General features: G+C 40.5%; 1 protein-coding gene across 6 annotated transcripts; it reads right to left on the bottom strand.

The window, feature by feature from the left end:
* Positions 1-1330: 1330 nt before the first annotated feature.
* On the bottom strand, positions 1331-27279 carry wdr24 (WD repeat domain 24). 6 transcript variants are annotated; one of them, XM_072560044.1, is made up of 10 exons: positions 27237-27279; positions 21886-22637; positions 20629-20806; positions 17462-18131; positions 10929-11041; positions 10402-10520; positions 9100-9204; positions 6908-7245; positions 4201-4385; positions 1331-3013 (listed from the first exon to the last, which is right to left on the bottom strand). In XM_072560044.1, exons 2-10 carry the CDS (start codon positions 22364-22366, stop codon positions 2845-2847), a joined length of 2358 nt encoding a protein of 785 aa, XP_072416145.1. In that variant the 5' UTR covers positions 22367-22637; positions 27237-27279; the 3' UTR covers positions 1331-2844. The 6 variants fall into 6 exon arrangements, with proteins under 6 accessions (XP_072416145.1, XP_072416143.1, XP_072416147.1 ...); XM_072560042.1 differs by lacking the exon at positions 27237-27279 and adding an exon at positions 26965-27224; XM_072560046.1 differs by lacking the exon at positions 27237-27279 and adding an exon at positions 26965-27224 and having other exon boundaries at positions 6908-7242.
* Between the last annotated feature and the right edge of the window lie 275 nt (positions 27280-27554).

Raw genomic sequence — 27554 nt, 5'->3', positions numbered from 1 at the left:
GATGCAAACATTGCTAGCAAGGCCAGAATTTATCACCCATCCTTATTGTCCTCCAGAAAATGGTGGCAATTTCGAAGGGCAAGTAAGAGTCAACAACATTGCTATGGGTCTGGAATCTCTCAGGCTAGACCAGGTTAGCAACTACAGATTACAAGAGCAAAGTACTGCAGATACTGGAAATCTGAAATAAAACACAAAATAATCAGAAGGTCAGGCTGTATCATGGAGATGTTCCAAGATGATGACTTTTCATTACAAGTGAGAAAAGTTGGAGTAGCAGATTCCTTTCATACAGTAATTAATCTTGTTTTTAATGACATTCCAGTACTATTGTTGTCACTGTTGAAATGACCTTTATATTTCCAGATTTAGCTGAAGTTCCTTCAGTGATGAAACTGGAACCTTTGTCCCAGAACATTAGCCTGAGCATCTAGATTATTAGTATGGTGACCTAACCAGATTCCCTCCCTTTTTGCTTACAGAATACTTAATTGTATTTTACTATGGTGAGACTTGAATTTACACTTTATGTAGGTCAGAGTTCTGGAGATCCAACTCAGTAACATAACTATAATGCTGTTGTTTTATAGAAGCCATACATATCAGGAAATTATTTAATCATAAGAAATGGTGTTTTCTTAATGAAAATGGTTGTTAGTATATGAAATGTGCTACTAGAAAAGGAGTGCATCAGTTTATTTGAAATCTGAATAAACAACCAGTTCAAAGAAATGTAACTAAATGGTTTCCTAATAAATGAGTATACTGTTACTGTGCAACTGAAGATCTTTAAGTTATCCCTAAACTGCCTCTTCTGTTCCTCTGCACATGCCTGCAGCTGTGTGATGAACAGTTGTGCTTTGGTACCAAGTCACTACCATTATCAAATGGTATTCAGTCCTGGTGCACAGGAATCTGGATCAGAATCTCTTAATCTCACCTACCCCAGTGAACAAATCCCATCTGTTACACAGGGATAATAGATGGTCTTAGAAGTACATTGACCATAGTAAAATGTTTCAAAATGCTTGACAAATGCAATTGGACAAAATAAAACCGATACCAAGCCACAGGAGAGATAATGGCAAGCAATCAGAATTTTAGAGCAATTACTGTCCAGCATGTTATTCTTATGTAAACAGGCTATGCTGATGTGATTTGTTCACTGTAGGTGAGGTGTCTGCAAAGAAATGATTAAGAAGTGGATTCATGTCAGGCAGCCAATATTGAATAGCTTTATTTACATCAACCTGAGAGGATGACATTATCAAATACATTATAATATGAGGAAAATCATGTGCTGGACTGGAGAATGAATTAAATAATGAGAAAAACTATTGCAACCAAGGTTTATTTTAAAGCACTTTTGCAGGAGTACACTAATAGTTCTAGCAGGATTCAGAATTCAATGTAAAATAAACTCTGTTATAAATATTTTTAAAAGTACTCTAGTCTTAAGAAATATAACAAAGATATTTATAATACAAGTGTAAGACGACTGTAAATTAATTTTCTGACAACCTTCAGTCCTCTCACAATTTCAATCTCCAATAACATGCAGAAGTTCATTTAACTTTCATTTTGTGTTAAAGTCTCGATTATAATTTATCAAAAATTGTACACCTAGCTATGGAACATGAGATTTTTTTTATGTATGGAATATAACTCAAAGACAATGTTTTCTTAAGTATTCTCAACAAAATTAAAACTTAATGGAAAACCATTGAAGTACCTACATAAATGAGGCTAGACTATTTCTTTGTTTTATTAAAATTCCATTGCATCCTAGTGCAATTGTAGATGAACTAAAATGTGACATTTGCTGAGGAGGCAGCATATAACCTGGAAAACAGAATAATGAGGCAGTCAGTTTTATATGTAGCAATGTCTCAATTGAAGACTAGTAGAATGTGGCTGAACTGAAATTGCTTGTTGACCCCATCTATCTAGGGTATTACTTTAATTGAGGCAATATAGCTGGAATGCTGCTGAGGCTCCTACACTAGGGAATTGTAAATTTTAAAACAGCTAATGGGTGCTTTATAACTAAATTTGATGCATTCTTTGCCAATTCTTTATAATGTCTACTAACTCTAGATCAGGACATTGCATGAAGTGAAGAATGTTGAAGCACAAAATTGGAGGGGATTCTTAAGTTCTCTACCTACTCTGTTTACCTTGCCCAAAGTGTTTAAATAAAATTACAAAATGTTTCAGACTTGAAAGAGCAGTTTTATGGACAAGACACACAGTATGCAGAAGGCACCGAATGACCCACTTCTGTAGTTATTCTTTCAGCATTGAGTGATATTGATTACCCAATTAACCTACTGAGATTGTAAACATTTTTCTTGAGCCTGACTATAACTTCAGTTGCATTAATTTGTGTGTATGCAGATAAACATGATGACTGGGCCTGTTGTTAGTTGTAAAGTATAGAATGCTTTGCCTGTTGTCTTATGATAAAATGGTTTCACACCTGCTCATATCAATATGATGGGATCTGTTCCAATTGCTTTTACAAAGCAGCTTTCTACATTAGTATGTTGCTTTTGAGGCACATTTCAGTACTATATTATCAGTGACTGGAAAGCAAGCCTTCATCCAATAAGATACATTCCAAAGGCCCTTCTTAAAATTTGTTCTTGTTGATACCACTTCAAAAAGAACAGGTGAAAAGGAGACAAAACTGTAACAAAGATTTCACAGCTAACTTTTAAATGGTGGATCACTGTACCCAATTTAAGCCATTTCTTCGTATCTGAAGCATTCTTTTAAAATGATTTTGTTTGAAGTTGTAGTATTGTCCACATCCAGTGAACAATGAAATCCAGTCACTCTTTTTCAGGTATATTCACAGAGGTGGCCACATCCAGCTGGGCAATGTGAACTAGTCCTTAACCAATTCATGATGTGTTGTAAGTGCCCACCATGACTACATCCTTGGCACCAAACAAACAGCCCTTTAACAACTTGGTGGCACACAGCACACATGCTAGCACACTGGCGGCATCTAAAAATACAAAATATATAACAGCAGGTTAGAGATGAAATAATACATTACAATACATGACTCTCCCACCATTGGCTGTAAAGAACAAGCATGACATTTCAGATTCCTGTTCTCTCAAAACCAATAGGTTTCCCAAAAGAAACATTCATGCTTTATTGAATTTTGAGATCAATGTTTAATATTCCCAGATTTTCATGAGATTTCTTTTACTATTTAATGGAATATACTTTAATTCCAAATGTTGATACACAGCCAGGAAATTGAAATGTGGAACCAATATTATTTAAAATATGAGGAGAAAGTGAGGACTGCAGATTCTGGAGATCAGAGCTGAAAATGTGTTGCTGGAAAAGCGCAGCAGGTCAGGCAGCATCCAAGGAACAGGGGAATCGACGTTTCAGGCATCAGCCCTTCTTCAGGAATATTTAAAATATATCCCTATATTGCCTCCTATTTACAAAGCTCTTAATCTTGCTCAAGGATTCTTAGCTCAGAATTCTATTATAATTTCCAGTTACAAGTAACTGCTTCATACAGCTTATAGGGTAAGAACTCTCTCAGGACATGGTGATGCCAAGCAAGATCACTTGGACAAAATCTACCACGTTAGAGGGCCTAATCCCTAAGCAGTGAACTCAAATTGTTTAATTTCCTCTGAAGTTGTACAAGAGTCAACTTTGCTACACCCTGTAAATTATGGACTTGGACTGGTTCCATGAATTCCAACTTTCCTAGTTGCCCAGAGTGGCAGGAAGGAGGGAGCATTCCATGAGCCTTATTCTGTAGCCAACTCTTCCCCAAAACGGTAGTTTTTATCCAAGTGCTTTTTGGTACAATAGGATAATCACTACATATAAACTACTGCCAGTACTGTACTATTTACAACAACCAAATATGAAATGTTCCTCAGTTTGAACCTTTTTAACCAAGGTTTCTCAATGGAAATATGCAATGTAGTGGAAAGGACAATACAATGCTGAAAACTGGGCAGAAAATATTGAAGCTGAAGAATAGAAGATGCTCTTTCATTATGGTAACAAATGAGTTTGACAAAAAATAAATGTTCTATTATTCTGACTAGTAAACCCAAAAGTGTTAAGCCTTTCCCCCCCCCCCCCCGAAATTAGGCTTCTAGGCATAATTGGTAGATACACTACATGTATCTAGTGAAGACACCTATAGCTCACCTATCACAGATCCAGCCTTTGCTACTCATTGGTCGTTTGCAGTTGCTGCAGTTGATATGAAGACTGGTTGATGCCTGGTTAAAACAGTTGATAGAGCTGCACGTGCTCAATTTGATCACCTCATTTGAGACATTCCATAATTTGAATCGCTGCAAAAGGTCAATATATGATGTGTACCAGTGTTCCTGGCAACAAAGGATAAAGGGCAAAAATTTCAGAAGATTTATCCAATATCTTTTTACTAAACATCCCAAAGTACTCAGCAATACTTGAACACTGGCAGGAGATTGAATGAAAAGCATGGCAGAAAAGATAGTTTCAAAATTTTCAAAATAGGGGACAAAAGTTCAGTAAAGTATTTTAAAGAGTAGTCCCATCTCGCTAAAGACTGTTACCCAGAAGTACAGTTGAGGCAGGTTAACTGAAGTATTTTACAGGGTATTAAATGACTATTTCTAATAAAAAGTGCCATTCTCCTTCCTATTTTTCCACACTCTTGTATACTAAGTCACAATGCTCACTTGGAGTTGATGTAGACCGAGTCACGGTCATACAATACAGGAACAGACCCTCCAGTCCAACTCCTCCATGCCAACCACATTTCCTAAACTGATCTAGTACTATTTGCCAGCATTTAGCCCATATCCCTCTAAACCCTTCCTATTTGTACACCAATCCAGATGCCTTTTAAATGTTAGAATCATATCCACCATCACTTCCTCTGGCGGCTTGTTCCAGACGTACTACCCCTCAGAGTGGACGAAGTTGCCCCTTAAGTCCCTTTTAAATCTTCTCTTCTCACCCTATTCGTGCCCCTCATGATTTTATAAATGCACATTAGGTCACCCCTCCGCCTCCAACACTCCAGGGGGGAAAAAGCCCAGCCTATTCAGACCCTCCGTATAGCTCCAATCCCAGCATTATTCTTGCAAATCTTTTCTGAAACCTTTTAAGTTTAATAATATCTTTCCTTAAGTAGGGAGACCAGATTTAAATACTATTTGGAAAGTAGCCTCAATGTCCTGTACAGCTGCAACATGAGATTTTAACTCCTATACTCACTGCACTAATTGATGAAGGCAAACATGCCAAAAGCTTTCATCACTTTTAACGGAACTATGCACCAGCACCCCTGGGTCTTTTGTTCAGTAACACTCCCCATAGCCCTACCATTGAGTGTATAAGTCCTGCCCTGAACATTGCACTGTAATGTTCCAAATAGTCCATTTGGCACAATACAGGCCCTTCAGCCCTCAAATGTTACACCAACCTGTGAAACCAATCTGAAGCCCATCTATTCTACACTATTCCATTTTCATCCACATCTTTATCCAAAGACCGTTTAAATGCCCTTAAATTGGTGAGTCCACTACTGTTCCAGGCAATGCGTTCCACATCCTTGCTACTCGGAGTAAAGAAACTACTTCTGACATCTGTCCTATATCACCCCTCAGTTTAAAGCTATGTCCCCTCGTGCTAGCCGTTACCATCTGAGGAAAAAGGCTGTCACTGTCCATCCTATATAATCCTCTGATCATCTTGTATGTCTCTATTAAGTCACCACCTAACCTCCCAATGAAAACAGCCTCAAGTCCCTTAGCCTTTCTGCATAAGACATTCCCTCCATACCTGGCAACATCCTAGTAAATCTCCTCTGAAACCTTTCTAAAGCTTCCACATCCTTCCTATAAATGCTGTGACCAGAATTATATGCAATACTCCAAGTGCAGCCACACCAGTTTTCTACAGTTGCAGCATGACCTCATGGCTCCAAAACTCAGTCCGTAGACCAATAAAAGTTAACACACCGTATGCCTTCTTAACAGCTCGATCAGCCTGGGTGGTGACTTTCAGGGATCGATGTACATGGAAATCAAGATTTCTCTGCTCACCTACATTACCATACACTACCAGGAATCTTACCATTCATCCAGCACTCTTTATTCCTGTTGCTCCTTCCAAAGTGACTCACCTCACACTTTTCCATATTAAACTCCATTTGCCACCTCTCAGCCCAGCTCTGCAGCTGATCCATGTCCTGCTGTAACCTACAACATCCTTCAGCACAATCCACAACTCCACCAACCCTAGTATCATCCGCAAATTTAATAACCCATCCTTCTTTTCCCTCATCCAGATCATTTATAAAAACGACAAACAGCAGTGGTCCCAAAACAGATCCTTGCGATGCACCACTAGTAAAGGAACTCAAAGATGAATATTTCCCATCAACTACCACCCTCTGTCTTCTTTCAGCTAGCCAATTTCTGATGCAACCGGCTAAATCACCCTCAATTCCATGCCTCTATATTTTGCACAACAGCCTACCATGTGGAACCTTATCAAACACCTTGCTGAAATCCATATATATCAACCGCTTTACCTCATCCACCTGTTTGGTCACCCCAACACTTCTGATTCAGAATTGGGACAAAAAAGCGATCGGAGGAACATTGCTTTGACTATAGGCTGGAGGTGCAGCAAAACCCAGAGTTCTGCAAACCAAAATGAAGTTTGTGAATTGAAAGCATTGTAGGAGAGGGAACCTGTCCAGGTGCAAATGGCAGATGTGGTTGAAGAAAAGCAGACCCATTGTAGAAATCATCTACCTTTGATGGATTTGTGACCTCTAATTCCAAATATGTTTAAGTCAAACTACAGCCACATCTATGAACAGAAAATAATTTTCATTCCATCATATTCTTACCTGTGTCTGTTCATCAATTTCTTTCCGTATACGGTCCCCAAGTACGATGAGAACCGATACAGCCATCTGCACATCTCCCTGTTCTGCATAGTAATGTAGCATGTCTTTCACAAGAGAATTAAAATAATCAGCAGGCAGATAGGCATCATACAGGGGCTGGGAGATTGACATGAGGGAGAAGGATTCAATTGGAGTCAAACATACAGTCTCCGCTTCATTCCCACTGACATGTGGAGATTCCACTTTGTCCTGAAGATGGTCTGGAGCAGAAGGATTATCTATAATTTCATGACGCAGTTGAAATGCTTCCTGAGGCAAAATGTACTCATGTTCCTCTGCTAACAAACAAAGTCAGTAGAAGTGAGAAATCTTTGACATTTCGTTTTAAAAAGAAAACAAAATTAAACATATTCCAAATTTGCATGTGCTAAGCTAACTGGGGAATAGTTCTGTTTAATGTAGTCTTCCTTTTTTTTTGAATAAGGCAGTTTTCCAATCCTCTAGGACTTTTCCAGAAGAGGGTTTTGGAAGATTACTACCAATATATCCATTCTAGCCATTTCCTTTAATAATGGGGAATCATAGAATCCTTATGGTATGGAAGCAGGCCATTCAGTCCATACAGTTCACACTGACCCAGACTCACTCCCCTACCCTATCCTTCTCACCCTGCTAATCCACCTAAGCTGCACATCCTTGGACGAAGGGAGGAAACCTCAGCACCCAGAGCAAACCCACGCTAACATAGGGAGAAGGTCTGTGTGGCTTTTGAACAGTAACCTATGGGTGAAATCAAACCCAGGTCCCTGGCATTGAGAGGCAGCAGTGCTAACCACTGAGCCACTCTGCTGACTTTGGCCTCAAATCTCTTTCTTTTTCCCCTCAGTGATACTGTATTTATATCCTCTCCCGCTTAGCTCCTTGACGTAGTAATGTTGGAATGCTCATGCTGAATACCATGAAAACTGACAAAATCTTTTTGCAGCTTCTTCTATTTCCTGTTTCTCCATAATTATTACCTCGACTCACTTTGGCCTGTATCCTCAGCGTATCCTCAAGTTTATTTTCTCCCTCTATCTTGGGTTATCTTTTGATGTTACCATAAACCTTTGCCACAATGAAAGAAAAAGAATTGATACTATCCTTAAGTACCGTGGTTAACCATGGTCAATTTGTCCCCTTCCTATAATCCTCCAAGCTCTCTCTGCAGTGATGATGCTGTCACTTTAAAAAGGTTATTTTGTCCTTTTTTTTTGAAGAGATGTGATAAAAGCAGAGGGAGTAACAGTTATGGGTTATAACGTCTATGAAGTAACAATTTACTAGTGGAAGGGGAGTGGTCAGTTCTCCCAGTTCAGGTTTTTTTTTGAGTTTTTATTTGTGTAGCAGTCACAATATGTACTGAGTACCAGAAGGGTTGCAAGCTAAAGAATTCCTGACTGACTTTCTCTGAAATCCCACCCCCTAGTTTAGACGTTATTTCCTCCTGCCTGTAAAGATCGGGGTTTGAATTTACCTTTTCGTCAAGGGACGTGTTTGAGAGGTTACTGAATTGGAACAGTTCATTAGTAATACTTAATATATCGGGTCGGTTAAGTCTTCCAATAGTGAAGTTAATCTAAATTCCACTTTCCTTTGGTGGTTTTTTAAAAATACCTTTGCTTAAAGCTGAGTGGTTTGACCAGTTACATCACACTTGGAACACCCACTTCACATCATGGGTATAACTCATGGATTCTGAGGGTATATCACAGTCTACACAGCTTCAAAAGGAGAAAAAAGCCCAAGTCAGTGAGAGAAACTACTTGGTTTAGCACTTGTCACTGCTGCTGGTAATCAGACAGGTTAGCTCTTCTTGAGAAAGAGCTCTTAATAAAGCTAGTAGATTTAAGACACAAGTGGTGTTTTTCTTAATACTGGTCATCTCTCATGAGACTCAAGCTAAATAAACAATTTACTACCAATTGAGACCCTTGTCAGTGTACTGTCTTTCTCCCATTAGTTTTTTTTTAGTCAAATCACATCACTTGCCTCATAGAAGGGCCCAACCATTGTTTGTACAGAACATCTGCTTAATGACAGATCTCCACCTACACCACAGGAGCTCTCTTGTGGTTAGGAGACTTAACACTAATTTTCACTATGCAATTGGTAACTGACGGATTTTCTCAAGTATCTGAGTAAATGCTCACCAGGCGCATTTTCATGGTCCACCATGTAGAGGTCATCTTCATCTCCTTCCACATCCCCAAACAGGTAATCAGCCGGCACATCACTACCTTCTGTCTCCTCATTCTCTGTGGTGTGGTAGAAGGAAAGTATCAATATCAAGTTAGTTTGGATGCTGGAAGGTGGGAAACTTGGCTCACAAAGACAATTCTCTTTTAATTTGGTCATGGGATATAGGTGTTGCTGGCTGAACCAGCTTTACTGCCCAGCTGTAGATGCCCTTGAGAAGGTGGTGAGCTAGTTCTTGGATTGCTGCAGGCCATTTAGGGCAGTTATACCCACAATCAATTCAGATGTTGCCTGACCTGCTGTGCTTTTCCAGCACCACTCTAATCTGGACTCTGATTTCCAGCATCTGCAGTACTCACTTTTGCCTAGCTCCAGGGTTTTAACTCAGTGACGCTGAAGGAATGGCAATATATTTTCAAGTCAGGGACAGTAAAGGGCTTGGCGGCGGGGGGGGGGGGGCAATATTTAGTCAATTTACATACCGGACACCATTGCTGCTGAATTACATCACACTTATACCTTGATGGCAGATCACAACTGCACTAATGCAACATAGCAAGGGCAATGACTTCACTTTGCTCTCCCTGGCTCTACTGAAGGAGCCTTATTGGTGGAAGAGTGAGACAGTAAACAGTTAAAAGTTTACATGACAATTTAAGTGCCAGGAGGTTTGCATTCTATTTAAAGCAAATCCTTTCAAAATATGTAGAGAACAAATCAGACAATAATTAATTCAATAGTTATCACTGAAAAACCGACTCTGGGGTGAACTCCTCCAAGTAGCCTGATGTGTTAATAATTGGGTTATTATCTTTCAGATCCACCAAGTAGCAAGGCTTTCAATTTTTAGTACTAAAGATTTAAATGTTAGTAAGCATTAGAATACATCCAGTGCAAATTTCACATGTCTCCCAGGAAAGACTTTCATAGTGAAGGCTGTTCAGGTAAACTTCTATTTCAGTGGTCAGAGAGAAAGAGATTTATTGGTAGGGAAAATGAGTGAGTGAAGAAAGGGAGATAAATTACCTCAGGTGGAATAACGTGCATGTCATGTTTGGAGTTGATGGCCAAGGGCAGTTTATCCTGGATTATCCAGCACAATCATGGACATTGGCATGGATTTTATAACATAAAATTACGCAATAAAAAGTGTCAGAACTTTTATCACTGAAATCCACTGTCATTTATAAAAGATTAATTGGATAGACGTGAATTATTTAGTTGAGCTGGAATCCCAGCGACAAGTGTTACCATACCTTCATTTGCAGTGATCAAAGGGTTTGAGGAATGTATGTGATTCATTTCTTGCCAATTTTCTGCCTTCCCTCGCTCCAACCTCGGCTCATTGTTAAGTGCTACGGATAGCTCCTTAAGACTGGGAAGGAAAATAAAAAGTGAGTCAATTACGCTAAATAGAAATAAATAATAGCTCAAAAATTCACCAAATCAGAGGATTTGAAAAGGAGGGAATCTCGAACAGAATCTGGAATACATTCCAATAAGAAATACTATACCTACAATATACCTTCACCTGAGGCCCACTACGAGGGGTGATTAAACATCTGGAAATGAACCTTCAAGCTCAGTGAGCAAACCTACATCCAAACCTACAGTATGTAATCCAACATAATTCATCTGCTCCTAGCTTGGGTGTAAGCCAAATGAGCATAAAATGAAAAGAATAAAGCCAAGACCAAAATAATCAATGAAGCCATAAATGTAGTCTTATCCTGATGTTCTACTTCTGAAACACATATTTAAATTAAATTCCCTCTTTACTTACCTGTTCATAAGAGGCAAGCCTCCACTCTTGCCTATACTTTGATTCAAATTGACTGATGAGATAGCACCTGGGCTGGAGTAGACGATCCTCAGCATTGTCCATGTCTGAGCCACCTAGACACAGAAAAGAGCAAATCTCATTCATACCCTTGCTGTAATCCATCAGAATGCTGTCAATGTCATACAACTAAAGTATACACATTTGATCCACCCACGATTCAGGGTTCTTAATGTCCACATAGGCACCAACGACATAGGAAGGAAGTAAAGTGGGGATCGAAGGCAGAAATTCAGGGAGCTAGGATGAAAGCTTAGAGCAATAACAGAGTTATCATCTCTGGTTTGTTGCCTGTGCCACGTGCTAGTGAAGGGAGGAATAGGGAGAAAGCGGAGCTGAACATGTGGCTGTAGCGAGGGAGGATTTTGGATTCTTGGAGCTCTTTGTGAGGAAGGTGGGACAGTACAAACAGGATGGTCTTCACCTGAACCAGAGGGGTACCAATATCGCCCAGTGGGGGGTTAAACTAATGCAGCAGGGGGATGGGAACCTGAATTATAGTTCCAGTGTAAAGGAGGTTGAGGGTAGTAAGTTCAGAGATAGGTATACAAGGTCACAAGAGGGCACTAGAAGTCAGGATGTTGGTTTGAAAAGTGTACTTCAATTCCAGGTGCATCCGGAATAAGGTGGGTGAACTTGCAACATGGGTTGGTACCTGGGATTTCGATGTTCTGGCTGTTTCAAAGACATGGCTAGGAATGGTTGTTGCAGATTCCAGGGTTCAGATGTTTCAACAAGAACAGAGATGATGGTAAAAGACCGGGATGGTGGGGGGTGAAATCAAGGGTAGTATTATAGCAGCTGAGAATGTTTGAGGTCTCATCCACTGAGATAGTATAGGCTGACGTTAGAAACAAGAAAGGAGAGGTCACCCTGTTGGGAGTTTTCTATAGGCCTCCAAATTGTTCCAGGGATGTAGGGGAAAGGAGAGCAAGGATGATTCTCGATAGGAGCAAGACTAACAGGATAGTTGTTACGGGGGACTTTAACTTTCCCGATATTGATTGGGAATACTATAGTTCAAGTAATTTAGATGGGTCAGTTTTTGTTCAATGTGTGCAGGAGGGTTTTCTGACACAGTATGTGGCCAGGCCAACAAGGGGTGATGCCATGTTGGATTTGGTATGGGGAAATGAACCCAGCCAGGTGTTAGATTTGGAGGTAGGTGAGCACTTTAGCGATAGTGACCATAGTTTGGTTATGTTTACAACAGCAATGGGCAGGGATAGGTATATACTGCAGGGAATGAGATATAACGGAGGAAAAAGCAATTATGATGTGATTAGGCAAGATTTAGGATACATAGGATGGGGAAGGAAACTGCAGAGGATGGTCACACTTGAAACGTGGAACTTATTCAAGGAACAGCTACTGTGGGTCCTTGATAAGTAAATAACCATCAGGCAGGGAGGTAGTTGTAGATATAGGGAGCCATGGTTTACTAAAGAAGTTGAAGCTCTTGTCAAGAGGAAGGAGGAGGCTTATGTGAGGATGAGGTGTGCAGGCTCTGCTAGGGGACTTGAGTGTTTATAGGTTAGCCAGAACAGCTCGAAAGAGAGGGCTAAGAAGAACCAGGAGACATGAGAGGTTGTTGGTGGATAGGATCAAGGAAAACCCAAACGCAATGAATGACTAGAGTAAGACTAGGGCCAATCAAAGATAGTCGTGGGAAGTTGTGTGTGTAATCTGAGGACATGGGGGAAGCGCTTAATGAATACTTTTCGTCAGCATTCACATTGGAAAAGGGTAATAGTTAGTGGGAATACAGAGATACAGGCTACAAGATTAGAAGGAATGGAGGTTAACAAAGAGGAGGGTTTAGCAATTTTGGAAGATCTGAAAGTAGATAAGATCCCTGGGCTGGATGGGACTTCTCCTCGGATTCTCTGGAAAGCCAGGGGGGTGATTGAAGAGCCTTTGGCTTTGGTCTTTGTGTCATCATTGTCAACAGGAGTAGTGCCAGAGACTGGAGGATAGTAAATGTCGATCCTTTGTTTAAGGGGGGGGGGGGGGAGAAAGAGTCGGGACAACCCTGGTAATTATAGACCAGTGAGCCTTACTTCGCTTGTGGGCAAGGTGTTGGAAAAAAGGTTAGAAAGGATAGGATTTATAATCATTTGGAAAGGAATAATTTGATTAGGGATAGTCCATATGGTTTTGTGAAGGTTGGTTGTACCTCACTAACCTTCTGCGAGAAGGTGACAAACCAGGTGGATGAAGGTAAAGCAGTTGATGTGGTGTATATGGACTTCAGTAAGGCACTTGATAAGGCTCCACGTGGTAGGCTATTGCACAAAATACGGAATTTCAGGATTGAAGGTGATTTAGCAGTTTGGATCAGAAATTGGCTAGCTAAAAGAAGACAGAGGGTGGTGGTTGATGGGAAATGTTCATCCTGGAGCTCAGTTACCAGTGGCATGCGGCAAGGATCTGTTTTGGGGCCAATACTATTTGTCATTTTCATAAATGATCTGGATGTGGGCGTAGAAGGCTGGGTTAGTAAATTTGCGGATGACACTAATGTAGGCAGAGTTGTGGATAATGCTGAAGGATGTTGCAGGTGACAGAATGACATAGATAAGATGCAGAGCTGGGCTGAGAAGCGGCAAATGGAGTTTAATGCAGAAAAGGGAAAGGTAGGTCACTTCGGAAGATGCAACAGGAATGCAGAGTACTGGGCTAATGGTAAAATTCTTGACAGTGTGGATGAACAGAGAGATCTTGGTGTCCAGGTGCATAAATCCCTGAAAGTTGCCACCCAGGTTGATAGGGTTGTTAAGGCGGCATATGGTGGGTTGGCATTTATTGGTAGGGGATTGAGTTTCAGAGCCACAAGGTCATGCTTCAGTTGTACAAGACACTGGTAAGGCTGCAACTGATGTATTAAGTACAGTTTTGGTCATCGCATTATAGGAAGGATATGGGAGCTTTGGAAAGGGTTCAGAGGAGATTTACTAGGATGTTACCTGGTATGGAAGGAAGGTCTTATGAAGACTGGCTGAAGGAACTGTTTTTGCTGGAGAGAAGAAGGTTGAGAGGTGACTTAAATCAAGACATATAAAGATATCGGAGGGTTAGACTGGGTGGACAGTGAGAACAGTTTTTCCTCCAATGGTGAAGACTAACATGAGGGGACATAGCTTTAAATTGAGGGGTGATAGATATAGGACAGATGTCAGTGGTAGCTAACGTTAAGGGCATTTAAATGGGCATTGCACATACATACCGACAATAATGAAAGTGTAGATTAGATGGGCATCAGATTAACGTCACAGGTCGGTGCAACATCGAGGGTCGAAGGGCCAGTACTGCGCTATAACATTCTATGTTCTAACTACATTACTCTAACCAGTGTTTACAACAATCACTGTAAAATGCAGTTAAGACTGCATGAAGTGGGGAAAGAAGCCACAATGTTGGTAGCACCGTATTCACCACGCACGTGATTACAGTGCAAATTTTAAATATTGGGGTCCAATGTTTTTTATTGTAAACTAACATGTAGCGTGACGCAATGTGTGACAGTTATATGGTTTATTATGCATTTTAGAATTTTGTTTCAGAACTAGTGGCACGTGGGTTTTGGTCTTTCAGAGAGGGGGGTTTACTAATGATTACTTCGTATGTATTTCTGCAGCGTAATTTCTAAAACAAATAAAAGAGAGATTTCCTCAACGGCTAATGGGAATTTGTTTCTATTGGACAGTTTTGTAAGTGAACAAAGTGAACATTGAAGAGCATTAGTTTGCTTTCAGTGAGAAGCATTTTGTGTAAGGGGAAGCACCTACAGCTGGAAAAGCTTTGGGTTTCAGTTTGCTGTGGTCCTGGAGGAAGTCAGATGTCCAAACTAGTTTCCCCCGAAGAAAAAGGACATAGTTTAGACCTGTTAAGAAATAGGTTACCTCAGTGTGAGGAATTTAGGTTGAGAGTTCCAAACTATAACTGCTTGGTTAGAATTCTGATGGGATTCTTTGAAGCTAAGAAAATCTATGCTCACTGTATTTCTTTTTAATTAACCTATTTTTCTAATCAACCTGTTTTGAAAAGGCGTTACGTATCTCTGGAGCAAATGGAATTTGAACCCAGGGCCGATTTGAGTCCAGGGATAGGGACATTACCGTGAGGCCACAAAAGGGCCTTAGCCTTAGTTATATTAATACTCAAGGAAGATGTAAAAAAACTTTCAAGACCAGGAATTAAAACCAGATGGTCAAGTCAAAGCATGCTAACCCTACAAATAAAGAAACAAACTGAAAAGTTTGAGTACTGTAATGGAGTGCTGTTGGGATTGATGGAATTTTACGAAGTGCTTCAAAAACCTTTAAAATTGTGTTCTAAGTGTATAGGTTGGTTTATTCTGCTTGTTATTTTGCATAACAATCAGTAAAACAGACAAACCATATCTGCAGAATTACATGCTTATGCTTCAGTGACAAACCACCTTACTAAACAGAGTTGTGCAGCTGTACAGCACGGAAACGGACCTATGCACCAACCCATCCATGCTGACCAGATATCCTAACCTAATCTAGACCCATTTGCCAGCACCTGGCCTATATCCCTCTAAACCCTTCCTATTCACGTACCCATCCAAATGCCTTTTAAATGTTGTAATTGTACCAGCCTCCATCACTTCCTCTGGCAGCTCATTCCATATACTCACCACCCTCTGCATGAAAAAGTTGCCCCTTAGTTCCCTTTTAAATCTTTCCCCTCTCACCGTAAACCTATGCCCTCTAGTTTTTGGCTTCCCTACCCTGGAGAATTGACCTTTACTATTCCCCCTATCCATACCCCTCATGTTTTTATAAACCACTACGGGACACCCCTCAGCCGTCATTGCTCCAGGGAAAATACCCCAGGCTACTCAGCCAATGTCCTGTAACATGACTTCCCAACTCCCATACTCAATAGCGAGAACTAAATGCTTCAATCATCCTAAATTTCAGGCTGGCATCTTATCTGTCCAGAATTAATGTCAACTAAGATCATAACTGGAGCGCAAATAGAATATAGCTCAAGGAGTTTTAATATAAACCTAGGAACTAACAGCAATTCACTCAAGTATTTATTATTCATCAGTTCGCAAAAGCACTATCTGGGGAAGAGAAGTTATATTTACCATTTAACTGTCACATAGGATTAGATTAGATTACTTGCAACGTGGAAACAGGCCCTTCGGCCCAACAAGTCCACACCAATCCACTGAAGAGCAACCCACCCAGACCCATTCCCCTACATTTACCCCTTCATCTAACACTACGGACAATTTAGCATGGCTAATTCACCTAACCTGCACATTTTTGGATTGTGGGAGGAAACCGGAGCACTCGGAGGAAACCCACGCAGACACGGAGAGAGTGTGCAAACTCCACACAGCGAGTCGCCTGAGGCAGGAATTGAACCTGGGTCTCTGGCGCTGTGAGGCAACAGTGCTAACCACTGTGCCACCCAAGCTTGGGCATTCCTTAGTCATGACTGCAGTCAGACACATGTGCAGCATTAATTATGCTCATTAACAAAAACCTCTCTCTCGGTCCTTAAAATATGATTATTTACTTTGAGGTGCAATTTCAAATCTTCTAATGCCTCCCTGCCAAATGATCCAGAGGGGTTATTCTGCAGTGATAACAAATGGTGAACCAGCTATTAGTGGTAAACACAGTGGACACAGGTTCATAGTTCCATGAAAGTGGAGTCGCAGGTAGATAGGATAGTGAAGGCGGCGTTTGGTATGCTTTCCTTTATTGGTCAGAGTATTGAGTACAGGAGTTGGGAGGTCATGTTGCAGCTGTACAAAACATTGGTTAGGCCACTTCTGGAATACTGCGCGCAATTCTGGTCTCCTTCCTATCAGAAGGATGTCATGAAACTTGAAAAGGTTCAGAAAAGATTTACAAGGATGTTGTCAGGGTTGGAGGGTTTGAGCTACAGGGAGAGGCTGAACAGGCTGGGGCTGTTTTCCCTGGAGTGTCGGAGACTGAGGGGTGACCTTATAGAGGTTTATAAAATCATGAGGAACATGGATAGGGTAAATAGACAAAGCCTTTTCCTTGAGGTGGTGGAGTCCAGAACTAGAGGGCATAGGTTTAGGGTGAGAGGGGAAAAATATAAAAGAGACCTAAGGGGCAAATTGTTCACACCAAGGGTGGTACGTGTATGGAATGAGCTGCCAGAGGAAGTGGTGGAGGCTGGTACAATTATAGCATTTGGATGGGTCTATGAATAGGAAAGGTTTAGACGGATTTGGGCCAAGTGCTGTCAAATGGAACTAGATTAGGTTAGGATATCTGGTCAGCATGGACAATTTGGAACAAAGGGTCTGTTTCTCTGCTGTACATCTCTATGACTCTAACAGAAGGGGAAACTGGAAATGTAATTCCTTTAAGTTCTTAATCCGTGAATGGAGGAGAGTGTGTGTATATCTTTTATATTTAACATACATTTTCCATTCTGAGCCCAAGCAATCTCCGTACCTGATAACGATATAATTCTTTCGCAATTTTGGCATTATGATCACAGAGCTCAGCCAGCGACCGACCAGTCAGAATGTACTGTTGTGCCATGTTGACAAACCAGTCCACGGAGTTACTGCCCCCTTCCATTTCAAACACATTCAGAGAACTGGACACATTTGCAAATTGCTCTGATAAATCCGGCTTCTTGAAGAAAAAAATGGGATAGCGTCTCTCGCCTCCATAGGTTTTCCGATTTGAGTCACTGGTAAACATGCTATCTTTCCCTGCAAAAGCCAAGTCTCCAAACAGCCCATAGCACAGCCCTTCAGGGTTGGCACGATCAACAGGTCGGCTGGCATCTTTAAACATGTGCTGGTACAGAGTACTGTCTTTCGATCCAGAAAGAAGGTAATAAGGATCATGAATATGACGCCATATAATTCCTGTGGTCACATCCTTGTGCTCCTCAAACATTCCAAATGGGATGTATGGGCGTCGGATATCCCAGACATAAATGTTGTGATCTACCATCATGGAGCAGGTTGCTAGATGGTACTTCATTTCTGGTCGCCATTTCACCCGTGCTACTGAGGCAATAGTCTGGACACAATAGACCTCTTTGGTTCTGGTTGTTGACAGGTCCCATACTTTCACCATTTTATCTCGTCCTCCAGTTGCTAACCATCCTCTACAAACGGAACAAAAACACTTATTGCTTACTCTTGAGTACCATTAAGATATATACATTAATTGTCCAACCAGCGAAGACATTTCTTCTACAAAAATGGAATAAACTCAAATGTTCAGACCAGAGTAGTTCAACCAAAACAGTGTAGATAGTTGACACATGTAAAAACAAGAGTATTTTAGGAAAAAGTAGTGAACAGAATGTTCCTCAACCCAGGTAAGGCAAAGACAGGAGAGTGCAGTGGGGGAAAAACTAACATGGGATCTACACTTTCACATACATGTTGTTAAAAATTAATGTTAAATACATAAGGATTGAGTGTGTTACATTTGGAGCAGTGTGTGCAGCTCTGAACATTCAGGAGAAACAGTACAGCAATGTGGATGGGGAAGGGCTTGTGGGCAGGACTAAAACTAGAGGACAGTTTTAAAATTCGGGATTGCCTTTTTAGGATTGGGATGAGAATGGTTTTCCTTAGACTGCCTTAGAAGGCAACAGAAGCAGGGCCCTCGGATACTGCCTGACCTGCTGTGCTTTTCCAGCACCACTCTAATCTTGACTCATTCAAATTAAGGCAGATATAGACAAAGTCTTGTCAGCCAAGAGAATCAAAAGGTTGCCAGAGGCAGATGGGAACATGAAATTCAAATCAAGGGGCCAAATGGCCAATTTCTGCTCCCCATTTTGATTATAAGTGATTCAAGAATACTCAAAAACATAAGGAGGTAGTTGGTGAACATTCATTTCCACTGTTTGAAAGTAAACAGGAACAAGAGGTATAAATTTGGGTTATGCTTGATTAGATTTTCATACGTAGATTACAACAGGAAATGCCTTACCATAAGGCAGCAACAATTATTTGAAAATGGAATTGGATAGGTTTTAGAAAACAAAACTCTAAAATGTGTACAGAGCAAGGAGAAGGAAATAGGATGGAGAATTGTAATTACAGTTGAAGAACAGAGACTCAGCACAAGAAAGATGGAGCAGACGGGCCTCCTGTTCTATCTTTCTATTCTATTATCTATAGATACACACAAGAGACTGTTAATGGTATTTCACATCAGATCTGATAAGGGGCAATGTTACAATGATCTTTTGTTTTCAAAATAGAACTCAACATAAACACCCACACCTAAACTTTACAAGGATGTTCAAAACTGCCTTGTGATCTGTTGTTAAATTAGGTACAAAACCAATATAAAATGCCCATTCCAAATAGCTTTCTCTATCACCCAAGCCTTAGTTACAAATAACATATTTGATAGAACTTGAATGGTGCTGCTTGTAAGTATTAAATTCTCTGGTAGCATCTAATTTAGCCGATCAGGAGGGCACCAGTTTGATAGTCGGAGATCCTCTACAATCTGCAAGCTCATCTTTAAAGGAGTGTTGTGTAATAGACTGGCACACACTGTAGAAGATCCAATATGCTGCCACCTAGTAGGGTACTGTCACAAGTGTTTCAGCTACTTCTCCCTCATTTCAGTTACTCCGTCTGTCACCCCATCTTCAAGCTTTCCTGGACTTCCCGGTTTTGATCAGCCGTAAATTGCTGCAAGAGCCAGTGCAACAGCTTGGGTGTAAATGTCCCGTCCAGTCCCCCTATCACTCTCTCTATGGACACAGCTCCTCCCCACTTTCCATTTAGGTTTTAACAGATTATGCCAGTAAAAGCTGGCTATGCAGTTGTCTTCCTGGCTGTTACCTGTCATTCCTCAAATGGAGAGTACCCAATCACAGTGAGGTCATAAGCAGGGAACGAATACAGGTTGGACAACATTTCCACTGACAGCAAACACGCATGAGGGAAAGAAACAATCTGCTCCACGCAGTGTGCCTGCAGCAGTCTTGTTAAAAGCTTCAGTAAGTTGCCAGGCCAACAACTCAACCAAGGCAGATCACTGCTTGAGCAGAAAATAATTCCAACAATGTATGTTATTCAGGTCATTCCCAAAAAGCGAAACCAGCTTGTGGTTTTATTCATTTATTGGAAACCTGACTGATGTCTAAGACTTACTCACTAAAATGGGGGCTCAAAATTCTGCAATTAACTGGCAATTTTCAAAAACACATCGCTTGAAGCAATATTTTTTGCAAATTTTTGACAATGTTGCTGTAATTTTTGATGCAAAAATAATATCGGTAAAATTTTCCGAAGGTATAATATGGCATCAAGGCTTCACAAAAGTGGTAGCATGTTTTCAGGATAATAATTTGTCATGAAAACAGAAGTACTGGAGAAACTCAGCAAGTCTGGCAGCATGCATAGAGAGTCCTGCAGCCCTTTGTCAGAATATTTGGCACAATACTCCCTCTGGCGTGTATGTACTAACCATTGACTGATGCCTGTCTACCATGTTGATTGAGCCAAGTTATACTGAAGGTGACTTTAAGATCTTAAACGTTCCTCAGTTTGGCTAAGGGAAACAAAAAAAAAAGTCTTATCAGGACTCTATGAAATTACTGAAGGTCGTAAGAGCCTCACTTTACTCACCTATCATCTGGGTGCCAGTCACAGCAGAAGACAGGTCCATTATGTGCTGTAAACATGCGCTCATATCTATCTGGCCGTCTTATGTCCCAGAGCTGAACATTACCATTTTCAAATGAAGCAGCAAATGCGAAATAGTCTTTTATACTGAACTGGACATCCCGGACACTTTCTGACTGACCTACAGAAGATAAAGGTCCACTTGCAAGATTACCAAAACAGGTTCAATAGTTATGGCAGTGAATACTGGCAGGACTTATCGGAACACAAATCTTAAATCAATGAGGTTATTGTCTCCCCTGCAGAAGATCTAATTAGTTCGCGTTACATAAATTTGAATGGTTCCTTTTGCTCTCAGGGTTACAGCTTACAGTTAAGTGAAAATCCTAGTCAGATACGTGAGGATAGCTGGTGAGACATATGGAAAGTATTAATTTAGTGATTAGAGAGTGGGTTAAGATTCATTGTTGGAGGGATTTCAGTGTGTTCATGTACATGCATACAGACATTTAATCTGGCCATATCTAAAAGAAACCAATGCTTAAGGTTCCACTTCCTCCCACATCCAACAACCTTTACATCAGAAGTTCCAACTTCCCCGACAATAAACTGAAATGTGTTAAAATTTCAAATGAAACCTTTTAATAAGAAAACACAAATCCAAACTAATAAAAGAGGCAAAATAAACGGACAAGGGGCACTTTGTGTCAAAAAAAATAGTATTCAACATATGAAATGACTTCTGGATAAAACATTGGAAAAGAAAACACTTCTCAAACTGCTTCCTTCAAGCATCTTAGAATAGTTTATTACAAAAAATGGCAGGGACAGCTTTAAGCAAACTAATCTGAGATAACTGCTTATAAATTGTATTAAAGGCACCCTTCCTCACCCCGATGGGATGGTAGCTGCCTTAAACCAAGGAAACAGAGGCTTTAGTGTTAGTCCTTCATCAGACAAAGGAATGGCACACATTTTGGCATTCCTTCAACTACTTTGCTTAAGAGGGACATGCCACCAAGGAAGGAAATGAGGGCAATGTTTTAAACTTGTCAGCCCTCACTGCTGATTTTTATAGAGCTCATTAAAAGACAATTATAAAATTTATTTCCATTGTAGTGTATGGTTTACAAAATGTGTGAAACCATACATGAAAAATTATGCAACTAATTTTTTTTTTACATGAATCGTAAATACAGGAATGCTGTTGCCTACACGAACTGATCACTGAATTTACAGGAACACAATTATATGTTTTACCAGAGAAGGTGCTCACAGATTCCCTCTTCCGAAGATCGAAGCACTTCATGTAGCCATCCTGAGAACCACTCAGCAGCATGTTGACCTCGTTCGGGTGGAAGCAGACCTTATTGACAGTGCGTTTGTGCTCAGTGAAAAGCTGATCCTGTTTGTTGCGTGATGGTTTGCCCAGATTCCATGTGACCACGGCTCCATTTGTGGCTGCTGTTGCCAGTAAATTATCATCCATCTGATGCCATACCACGTCAGCACAGCTGAAATTCAGGGACAGCTTACGCCCAACTCGGAGGTTTGCCCTTTCCACAAACTGTTCCTCTTCTATGGAGTAGATTTTAAAGATGTTGCGACCAGCCACTACTACCTGAGCAGCGTCCCTACATACGCTAATGGCGTTGGCCGGTGCATCGAGGTGGCAGAACATAGTTCGGCCTGTGATGGTTGAGCCACTCAGGACTGTGGTCACTCGTGCCATCTTCTCCATCGAAAACACAAGTAACTTCAGGCAACGTTGCCAGTTATGAAGTGGGAGCTGCCGTTCTCAATTATGTCAGAATGTCCGATCTGACAGGAAAACCACAGTTCCAAGTTTCAAACTGTTGACAAATTGGTCCTTATTGACAAGTCAGCTTATCTGATAACATACATCAATATGCTGTAGTGTGCAAATCATCATTGTTCCATAAACACGGTCAAGTTGAATTAAACTCCTCACATTGGCAGAACCCAAGATTCACATCAATTTTGTGAAAAGCCTGAAATGAAAAAAAAAGAAATTAAGGACTTAATCAATTAATAAGTCAATTCAGAAATCAAAAGATGAAACAAAATGCTGTGGATGCTGGAAACATGAAGCCAGAATAAGAATAGCTGGAAACAAAAGCCAGGTCAGAAAGTTTCAGGTTATTGATGTCGAAGAATGAAATAAAAAAGAATTTGACCATATAAACACCGAAAGACATGTCACAGACTTGCAAATTTTCCATTGAATGGTGGATAAATATCTCAGGCCTCAATTATATGGCTCAGTGGTTAGCACTGCTGCCTCACAGCACCATGGACCCAGGTTCGATTCCTGCCTCAGGAGACTGTGTGGAATTTCTCCCCGTGTCTGCACAGGTTTCCTCCGGGTTCTCCGGTTACCTCCCATAATCCAAAGATGTGCAGGACATGCTAAATTGCCCAGAGTGTTAGGTGCATTAGTCAAGGGTAAATATAGGATAGGGGAATGGATCCGGGTGGGTTACTTTCGGAGAGTTTGTGTGGACTTGTTGGGCTGAAGGGCCTGTTTCCATACTGTAGGGAATCTAATCTATTCTAATTTAAAATCTAATATGCTTCCTCTGCCATCTTAGAAAACTTAACATAGTCTTCAGTGAAATATAAAGTATTCTTTAGTCACATTTTTAAACTGTATTTTCTATTTACTATAACCCTTGAGAGGCTCACAGATCAGAATACAGAAAAGCTGACACTGTATAAATTTACACTCCAAGGTGATTCAGCTCTAAGTAAATGTCAGGCTCGGCTTATGACCGAAACATCAATTCCCCTGCTCCTCGGATGCTGCCTGACACACTCTTGACTCTGATCTCCACCATCTGCAGTCCTCACGTTCTCCTCATTATAAAACATGGCCTCCCTTCTGTACGTTATTTCTGGCATTGTGTGCTTCATCACATATTAGCACTATATACAGAAAAACATCTGCAGCACTTTTGAATGGATCTGTATCGAAAAATAAGATTTAATGTGGAATGCAAGATGTTCCGACAGTTATTGCGCAATAGGGATGCATAACACACGTGAGATTATAATTTCTTATGTCCTAAATTTTATTTTTCTATTATGCGAAATTATTGAGTTGCTGTTTGTTCACCAAAATCTAAATCTAGAGGGGAAGACAAATTTATGTTCAAATGTTATTATGTCAAAGGACGTATGCTTCAACAGTCTCTCTGTCCTGTAAGAAAACATATGGTTCAGTAAAGTAACTTACCTCAGAAAGCTAATACAGCTTGAGACACCCCCAGTAACATCCTCAACTTGCAGCCTTAGAATACACTGCTTTGGCAATGTCCAACTAGCAAAGGGTATAATTGACATCATCCTGGGTCAAATCGTACTCTTTTCAGTTTAAGGTAGGCAATGTCATTTTTTAATCCAGTCAAATATGTTATCGGAGTGAAGTTCAGAGATGAAGTCCAAACCAAGGTTCAAATGATATGCAAAAAGCATTTCTCTTTCTGATGCTATATCTTGTTGACTTTATTCCTCTTTGTCTCAGTATAAATAGGGTTTAAAAGACAAGTTCAGAAAGATAAAATTATAGAGATTGAACAGAATTATTATCCAGTTATTAGCCAGCCCTTATTATCCATTACAGTACTATGTGAGGATTAACAAGCAAAAGAGCAGACCAAGAGTATTCTGCCATTTCTACAAAATGGGCTAGATTCTGACAACTTGCATGGAATTACTTTACAAGATCAACAAATGGATTCAAATGAAGATGTACATTCTAGTTAGAGATTTGGTTAATTTGATAAGACAGGAGGCAATTTTACAGCATTAACATTGACTAGAATGAGGATGGACTGAAGTAGTACTTCAGTAGTAGTATTTTCTGCCTCCTCTCCATTGACTTTTATTTTGTCAATTTACTAAAACAACTACTAATTAAACAGCTTCAACTACTGGAGATACCCCTTAACTTCCAGATTCAAATTTCAACATTACTGAAATTCCAGCTGGCAGGTTAATCAACCTTGATGCTTCTAAAACTTATTCACAAGTCAGCCAATTCTTCATTAAACAACCCTTTTTCAATTGACAATAAAAGTATGGAACAAACACAGTTACTGAATTTGTACTTGTAGGTCATGCATCCTCCCACTGGACTGTGGTCATATCAGAGATCAAGCAATTGTGGAAATTCTATGATAACTTAAACACATGACAAAACATGGCCTTTGTAAACAAAGAAAGGTGAGTTGGATGGAGAAATACATTTGTATTTTCCCAACCACTCAAGCTTTTATTTCCTATTGAAATGCACAACAGGAGGGAGCTGCAACAGACTGTGGTGGATATTAATAAGAATTGGGGTAATGTTTCATCAAGAAATCATACTAATTCTAATTTTAAAAAGTAAATACTGCCACAGTATATCCGAATTCAAAACGTTAGCCCTCAGTTGTAAACAACATAAAATTTAAATATTGATGTCATTTGGCATGGTGTCTTTGATTGATGGTAAAATGAAGGAGGCCATAAGATGGTTCTGAAGTTTATTTGACAGCAGGACTGGGTGAGGGGGAATGCTAAAGATCAAACAAATGTGGTATTTTATTAGGAAGAGGTTAAGACTTTAAATTTAGGAGGTAATGGTCACAATATCTGCACCTATAGTGGTTAGAATGCTAGTCTCCAAAGTGCCAGGAAGGTGTTGAGAATGTCAAGTTGTATAGTTATGTGTTAAACTGTGCATTTACTTAGAAAATAAAAGAGAGCTGTGATGGTCAAGGATAGCTAATCAACAATCATCCTGAAAATCACAGGCCAGGTTCCTCACCATAAAAGGCAGCCCTAGAAATAAAAGTTACCAGACTAAGAAAAGGAATGAAAGTAAATCTTCAGAAGCCAAGACTCCCCACAGATGGTGTCAAGACAAAAACAATTGACTACTTACTGGACATTGTAAAAGCATTTCCATGAAGTCGGTTATTCACTGGAGTTAAAAGGGCAAAGTCCTGTAACTCAAAGTATGTTCTGTCTCCAACTAAAAAGTGTTATCAAATTATATTTCACCAATTTGTCAGAGAAATCTTAATGTGAAATCTTGTGGAGCTACTCTTTCAACTATTAAGTGGAAGTTTTGATTTTCCTTTAAAATAGTTACCGGTCACTACCAGACACATGACAAGTGAGGCACCAATGTAGAAAGACAAAAATCCTAATCAAAATATATACTGGAAAAGTTTAATTTTAGTTTTATGCCTCACTACTGTGAAAAGGTGGAATTAGTTTAATTGACATAATGTTCACAACCTGGAACATTTTAAGTCATTTTGTTCTGAAATAAATTCAAATATTTCAAGAAAAATGCTATAGGATATCATTTACATTCCTAAAATACAATCAAGATTAATTTTAATTCCATGTTTAACAAGAAAAATTTAAACTTATTGAAGACAAAATTACACTGAGCAAATTTGGATAGGTGGAGTTGGCATTTTACATTACTGTTATGTGGTAGCAATAAAAGTGGTACTTGCTACTAACAAGATGCTGCCATGAAGCCAAAAGACAACTAACTGTTCATCACACAAATGAGTAATGTGGCAAAGCTAGGTATGGCAAATGTTATCAAACAACATAATCCTTCAATTCTTTGTTACAGGCAAGGTATTGGTTAAAATGTTCCCTGCCAAATAAATGACTTCTTATTTGGAATTGGAAGTGTTTTCTTGCAACATTATTGACAGAATGTAAAATGTTAATACCATAAGATATAGGAGCAGAAATTAGGCCATTCAGACGAAACGTCGATTTTACTGCTCCTCGGATACTGCCTGAACTGCTGTGCTCTTCCAGCACCACTAATCCAGAATCTGGTTTCCAGCATCTGCAGTCATTGTTTTTACCCTGATAAGTTTCTCAACCCCATTCTCCCACTTTATCCCCATAATCCTTGAGGTTCTTGAGTATCAAGGCTATCTATTTCAGTCTTAAATACACTCAACCACCTGGCCTTCCCAGCCTTCCGTTCGAGACAAAAAAAAACTGCAGATGCTCAATAAATTGACTTCTCCACCTCCTGGTGCTGCCTGGCTTGCTGGTGTTCTTCCAGCCTCCTGCTGGTCTTCCACAGTTTTCTGTGGCAATGAATTCCAAATTCACCTCTCTCTAGCTGAAGAAGTTTCTCCTGACCTCCGTTCTAAAAAGGTCTTCCCTTTATTCTAAGGCTGTGCCCTCATGTCCTTGTCTCTCCTACCAATAGAAACACCTTCTGTCCAGGCCATTCAGTAAACTTCAATTAGATCCCACCCCCCCGAGTCCTTATAAAGTGTTGATTCTGACCTTGTCCCTCAGCCTCAGTGAAGTGGGTGGTTTGCTGTAGGCCCCAGGATAGTCGCAGCCTCTCCCTCAGCGCCCGCCAAACACAAACAAGACAAAAACGGCCCCAGCTGCGGGTTTCACTATCTCCGCCGAAAGGGCCCAGCGGTCACCGGGATCACTGCCAGCCTTCCCTGGGAGGTGTCTCTCACACTCCATCTCCGTCCGAGAGAACTTTCCTCTTCTTTCCCCCCCCCAGCAACACAAAACTCCGCTTGGAGAAGAAACGCCCTCACCTGCCGCCCGCCGCCATGCACCCGGAAACCATCGCCGCCTCCCTTCCGCCCGCCGCCAGCGACCGGAAACCGTCGCCGTCTCCCTTCCCCCGCCACAACCCCAACCAACGTTCCGCCCTGAAACCCGCAGCCGAAGCTTACGGGATAAACAAATATCAGTAAGTGTTTTCCGCCTTATCCTCCTCCCCATTCACTACAAGCCGATAGTCAACCCTCTACGTACGGAGAAGAGCGAGCAAGGAGTAAACCGCGACCAAGGTCCGGTTTCCCGCACAAACTACAACTCCCGAGATGCCAGGCGGCGGGCGGCATACCCAC

The sequence above is a fragment of the Chiloscyllium punctatum genome, chromosome 40 (assembly GCF_047496795.1).
Source record: "Chiloscyllium punctatum isolate Juve2018m chromosome 40, sChiPun1.3, whole genome shotgun sequence".
NCBI lineage: Eukaryota > Metazoa > Chordata > Chondrichthyes > Orectolobiformes > Hemiscylliidae > Chiloscyllium > Chiloscyllium punctatum.
Note: the sequence above shows the minus strand (reverse complement) of the source record. Positions and strands in the feature narration are given on the sequence as shown.

Excerpts from the sequence above, each read along its gene's own strand:
- wdr24 (XM_072560044.1), bottom strand. The coding sequence starts at position 22,366 with ATGGAGAAGATGGCACGAGTGACCACAGTCCTGAGTGGCTCAACCATC. Across the intron at positions 18,132-20,628 it reads GACTGGCACCCAGATGATAG|AGGATGGTTAGCAACTGGAG; the intron begins GTGAGTAAAGTG and ends TTCCGTTTGTAG. Across the intron at positions 3,014-4,200 it reads AAAGGCTGGATCTGTGATAG|ATGCCGCCAGTGTGCTAGCA; the intron begins GTGAGCTATAGG and ends TTGTATTTTTAG.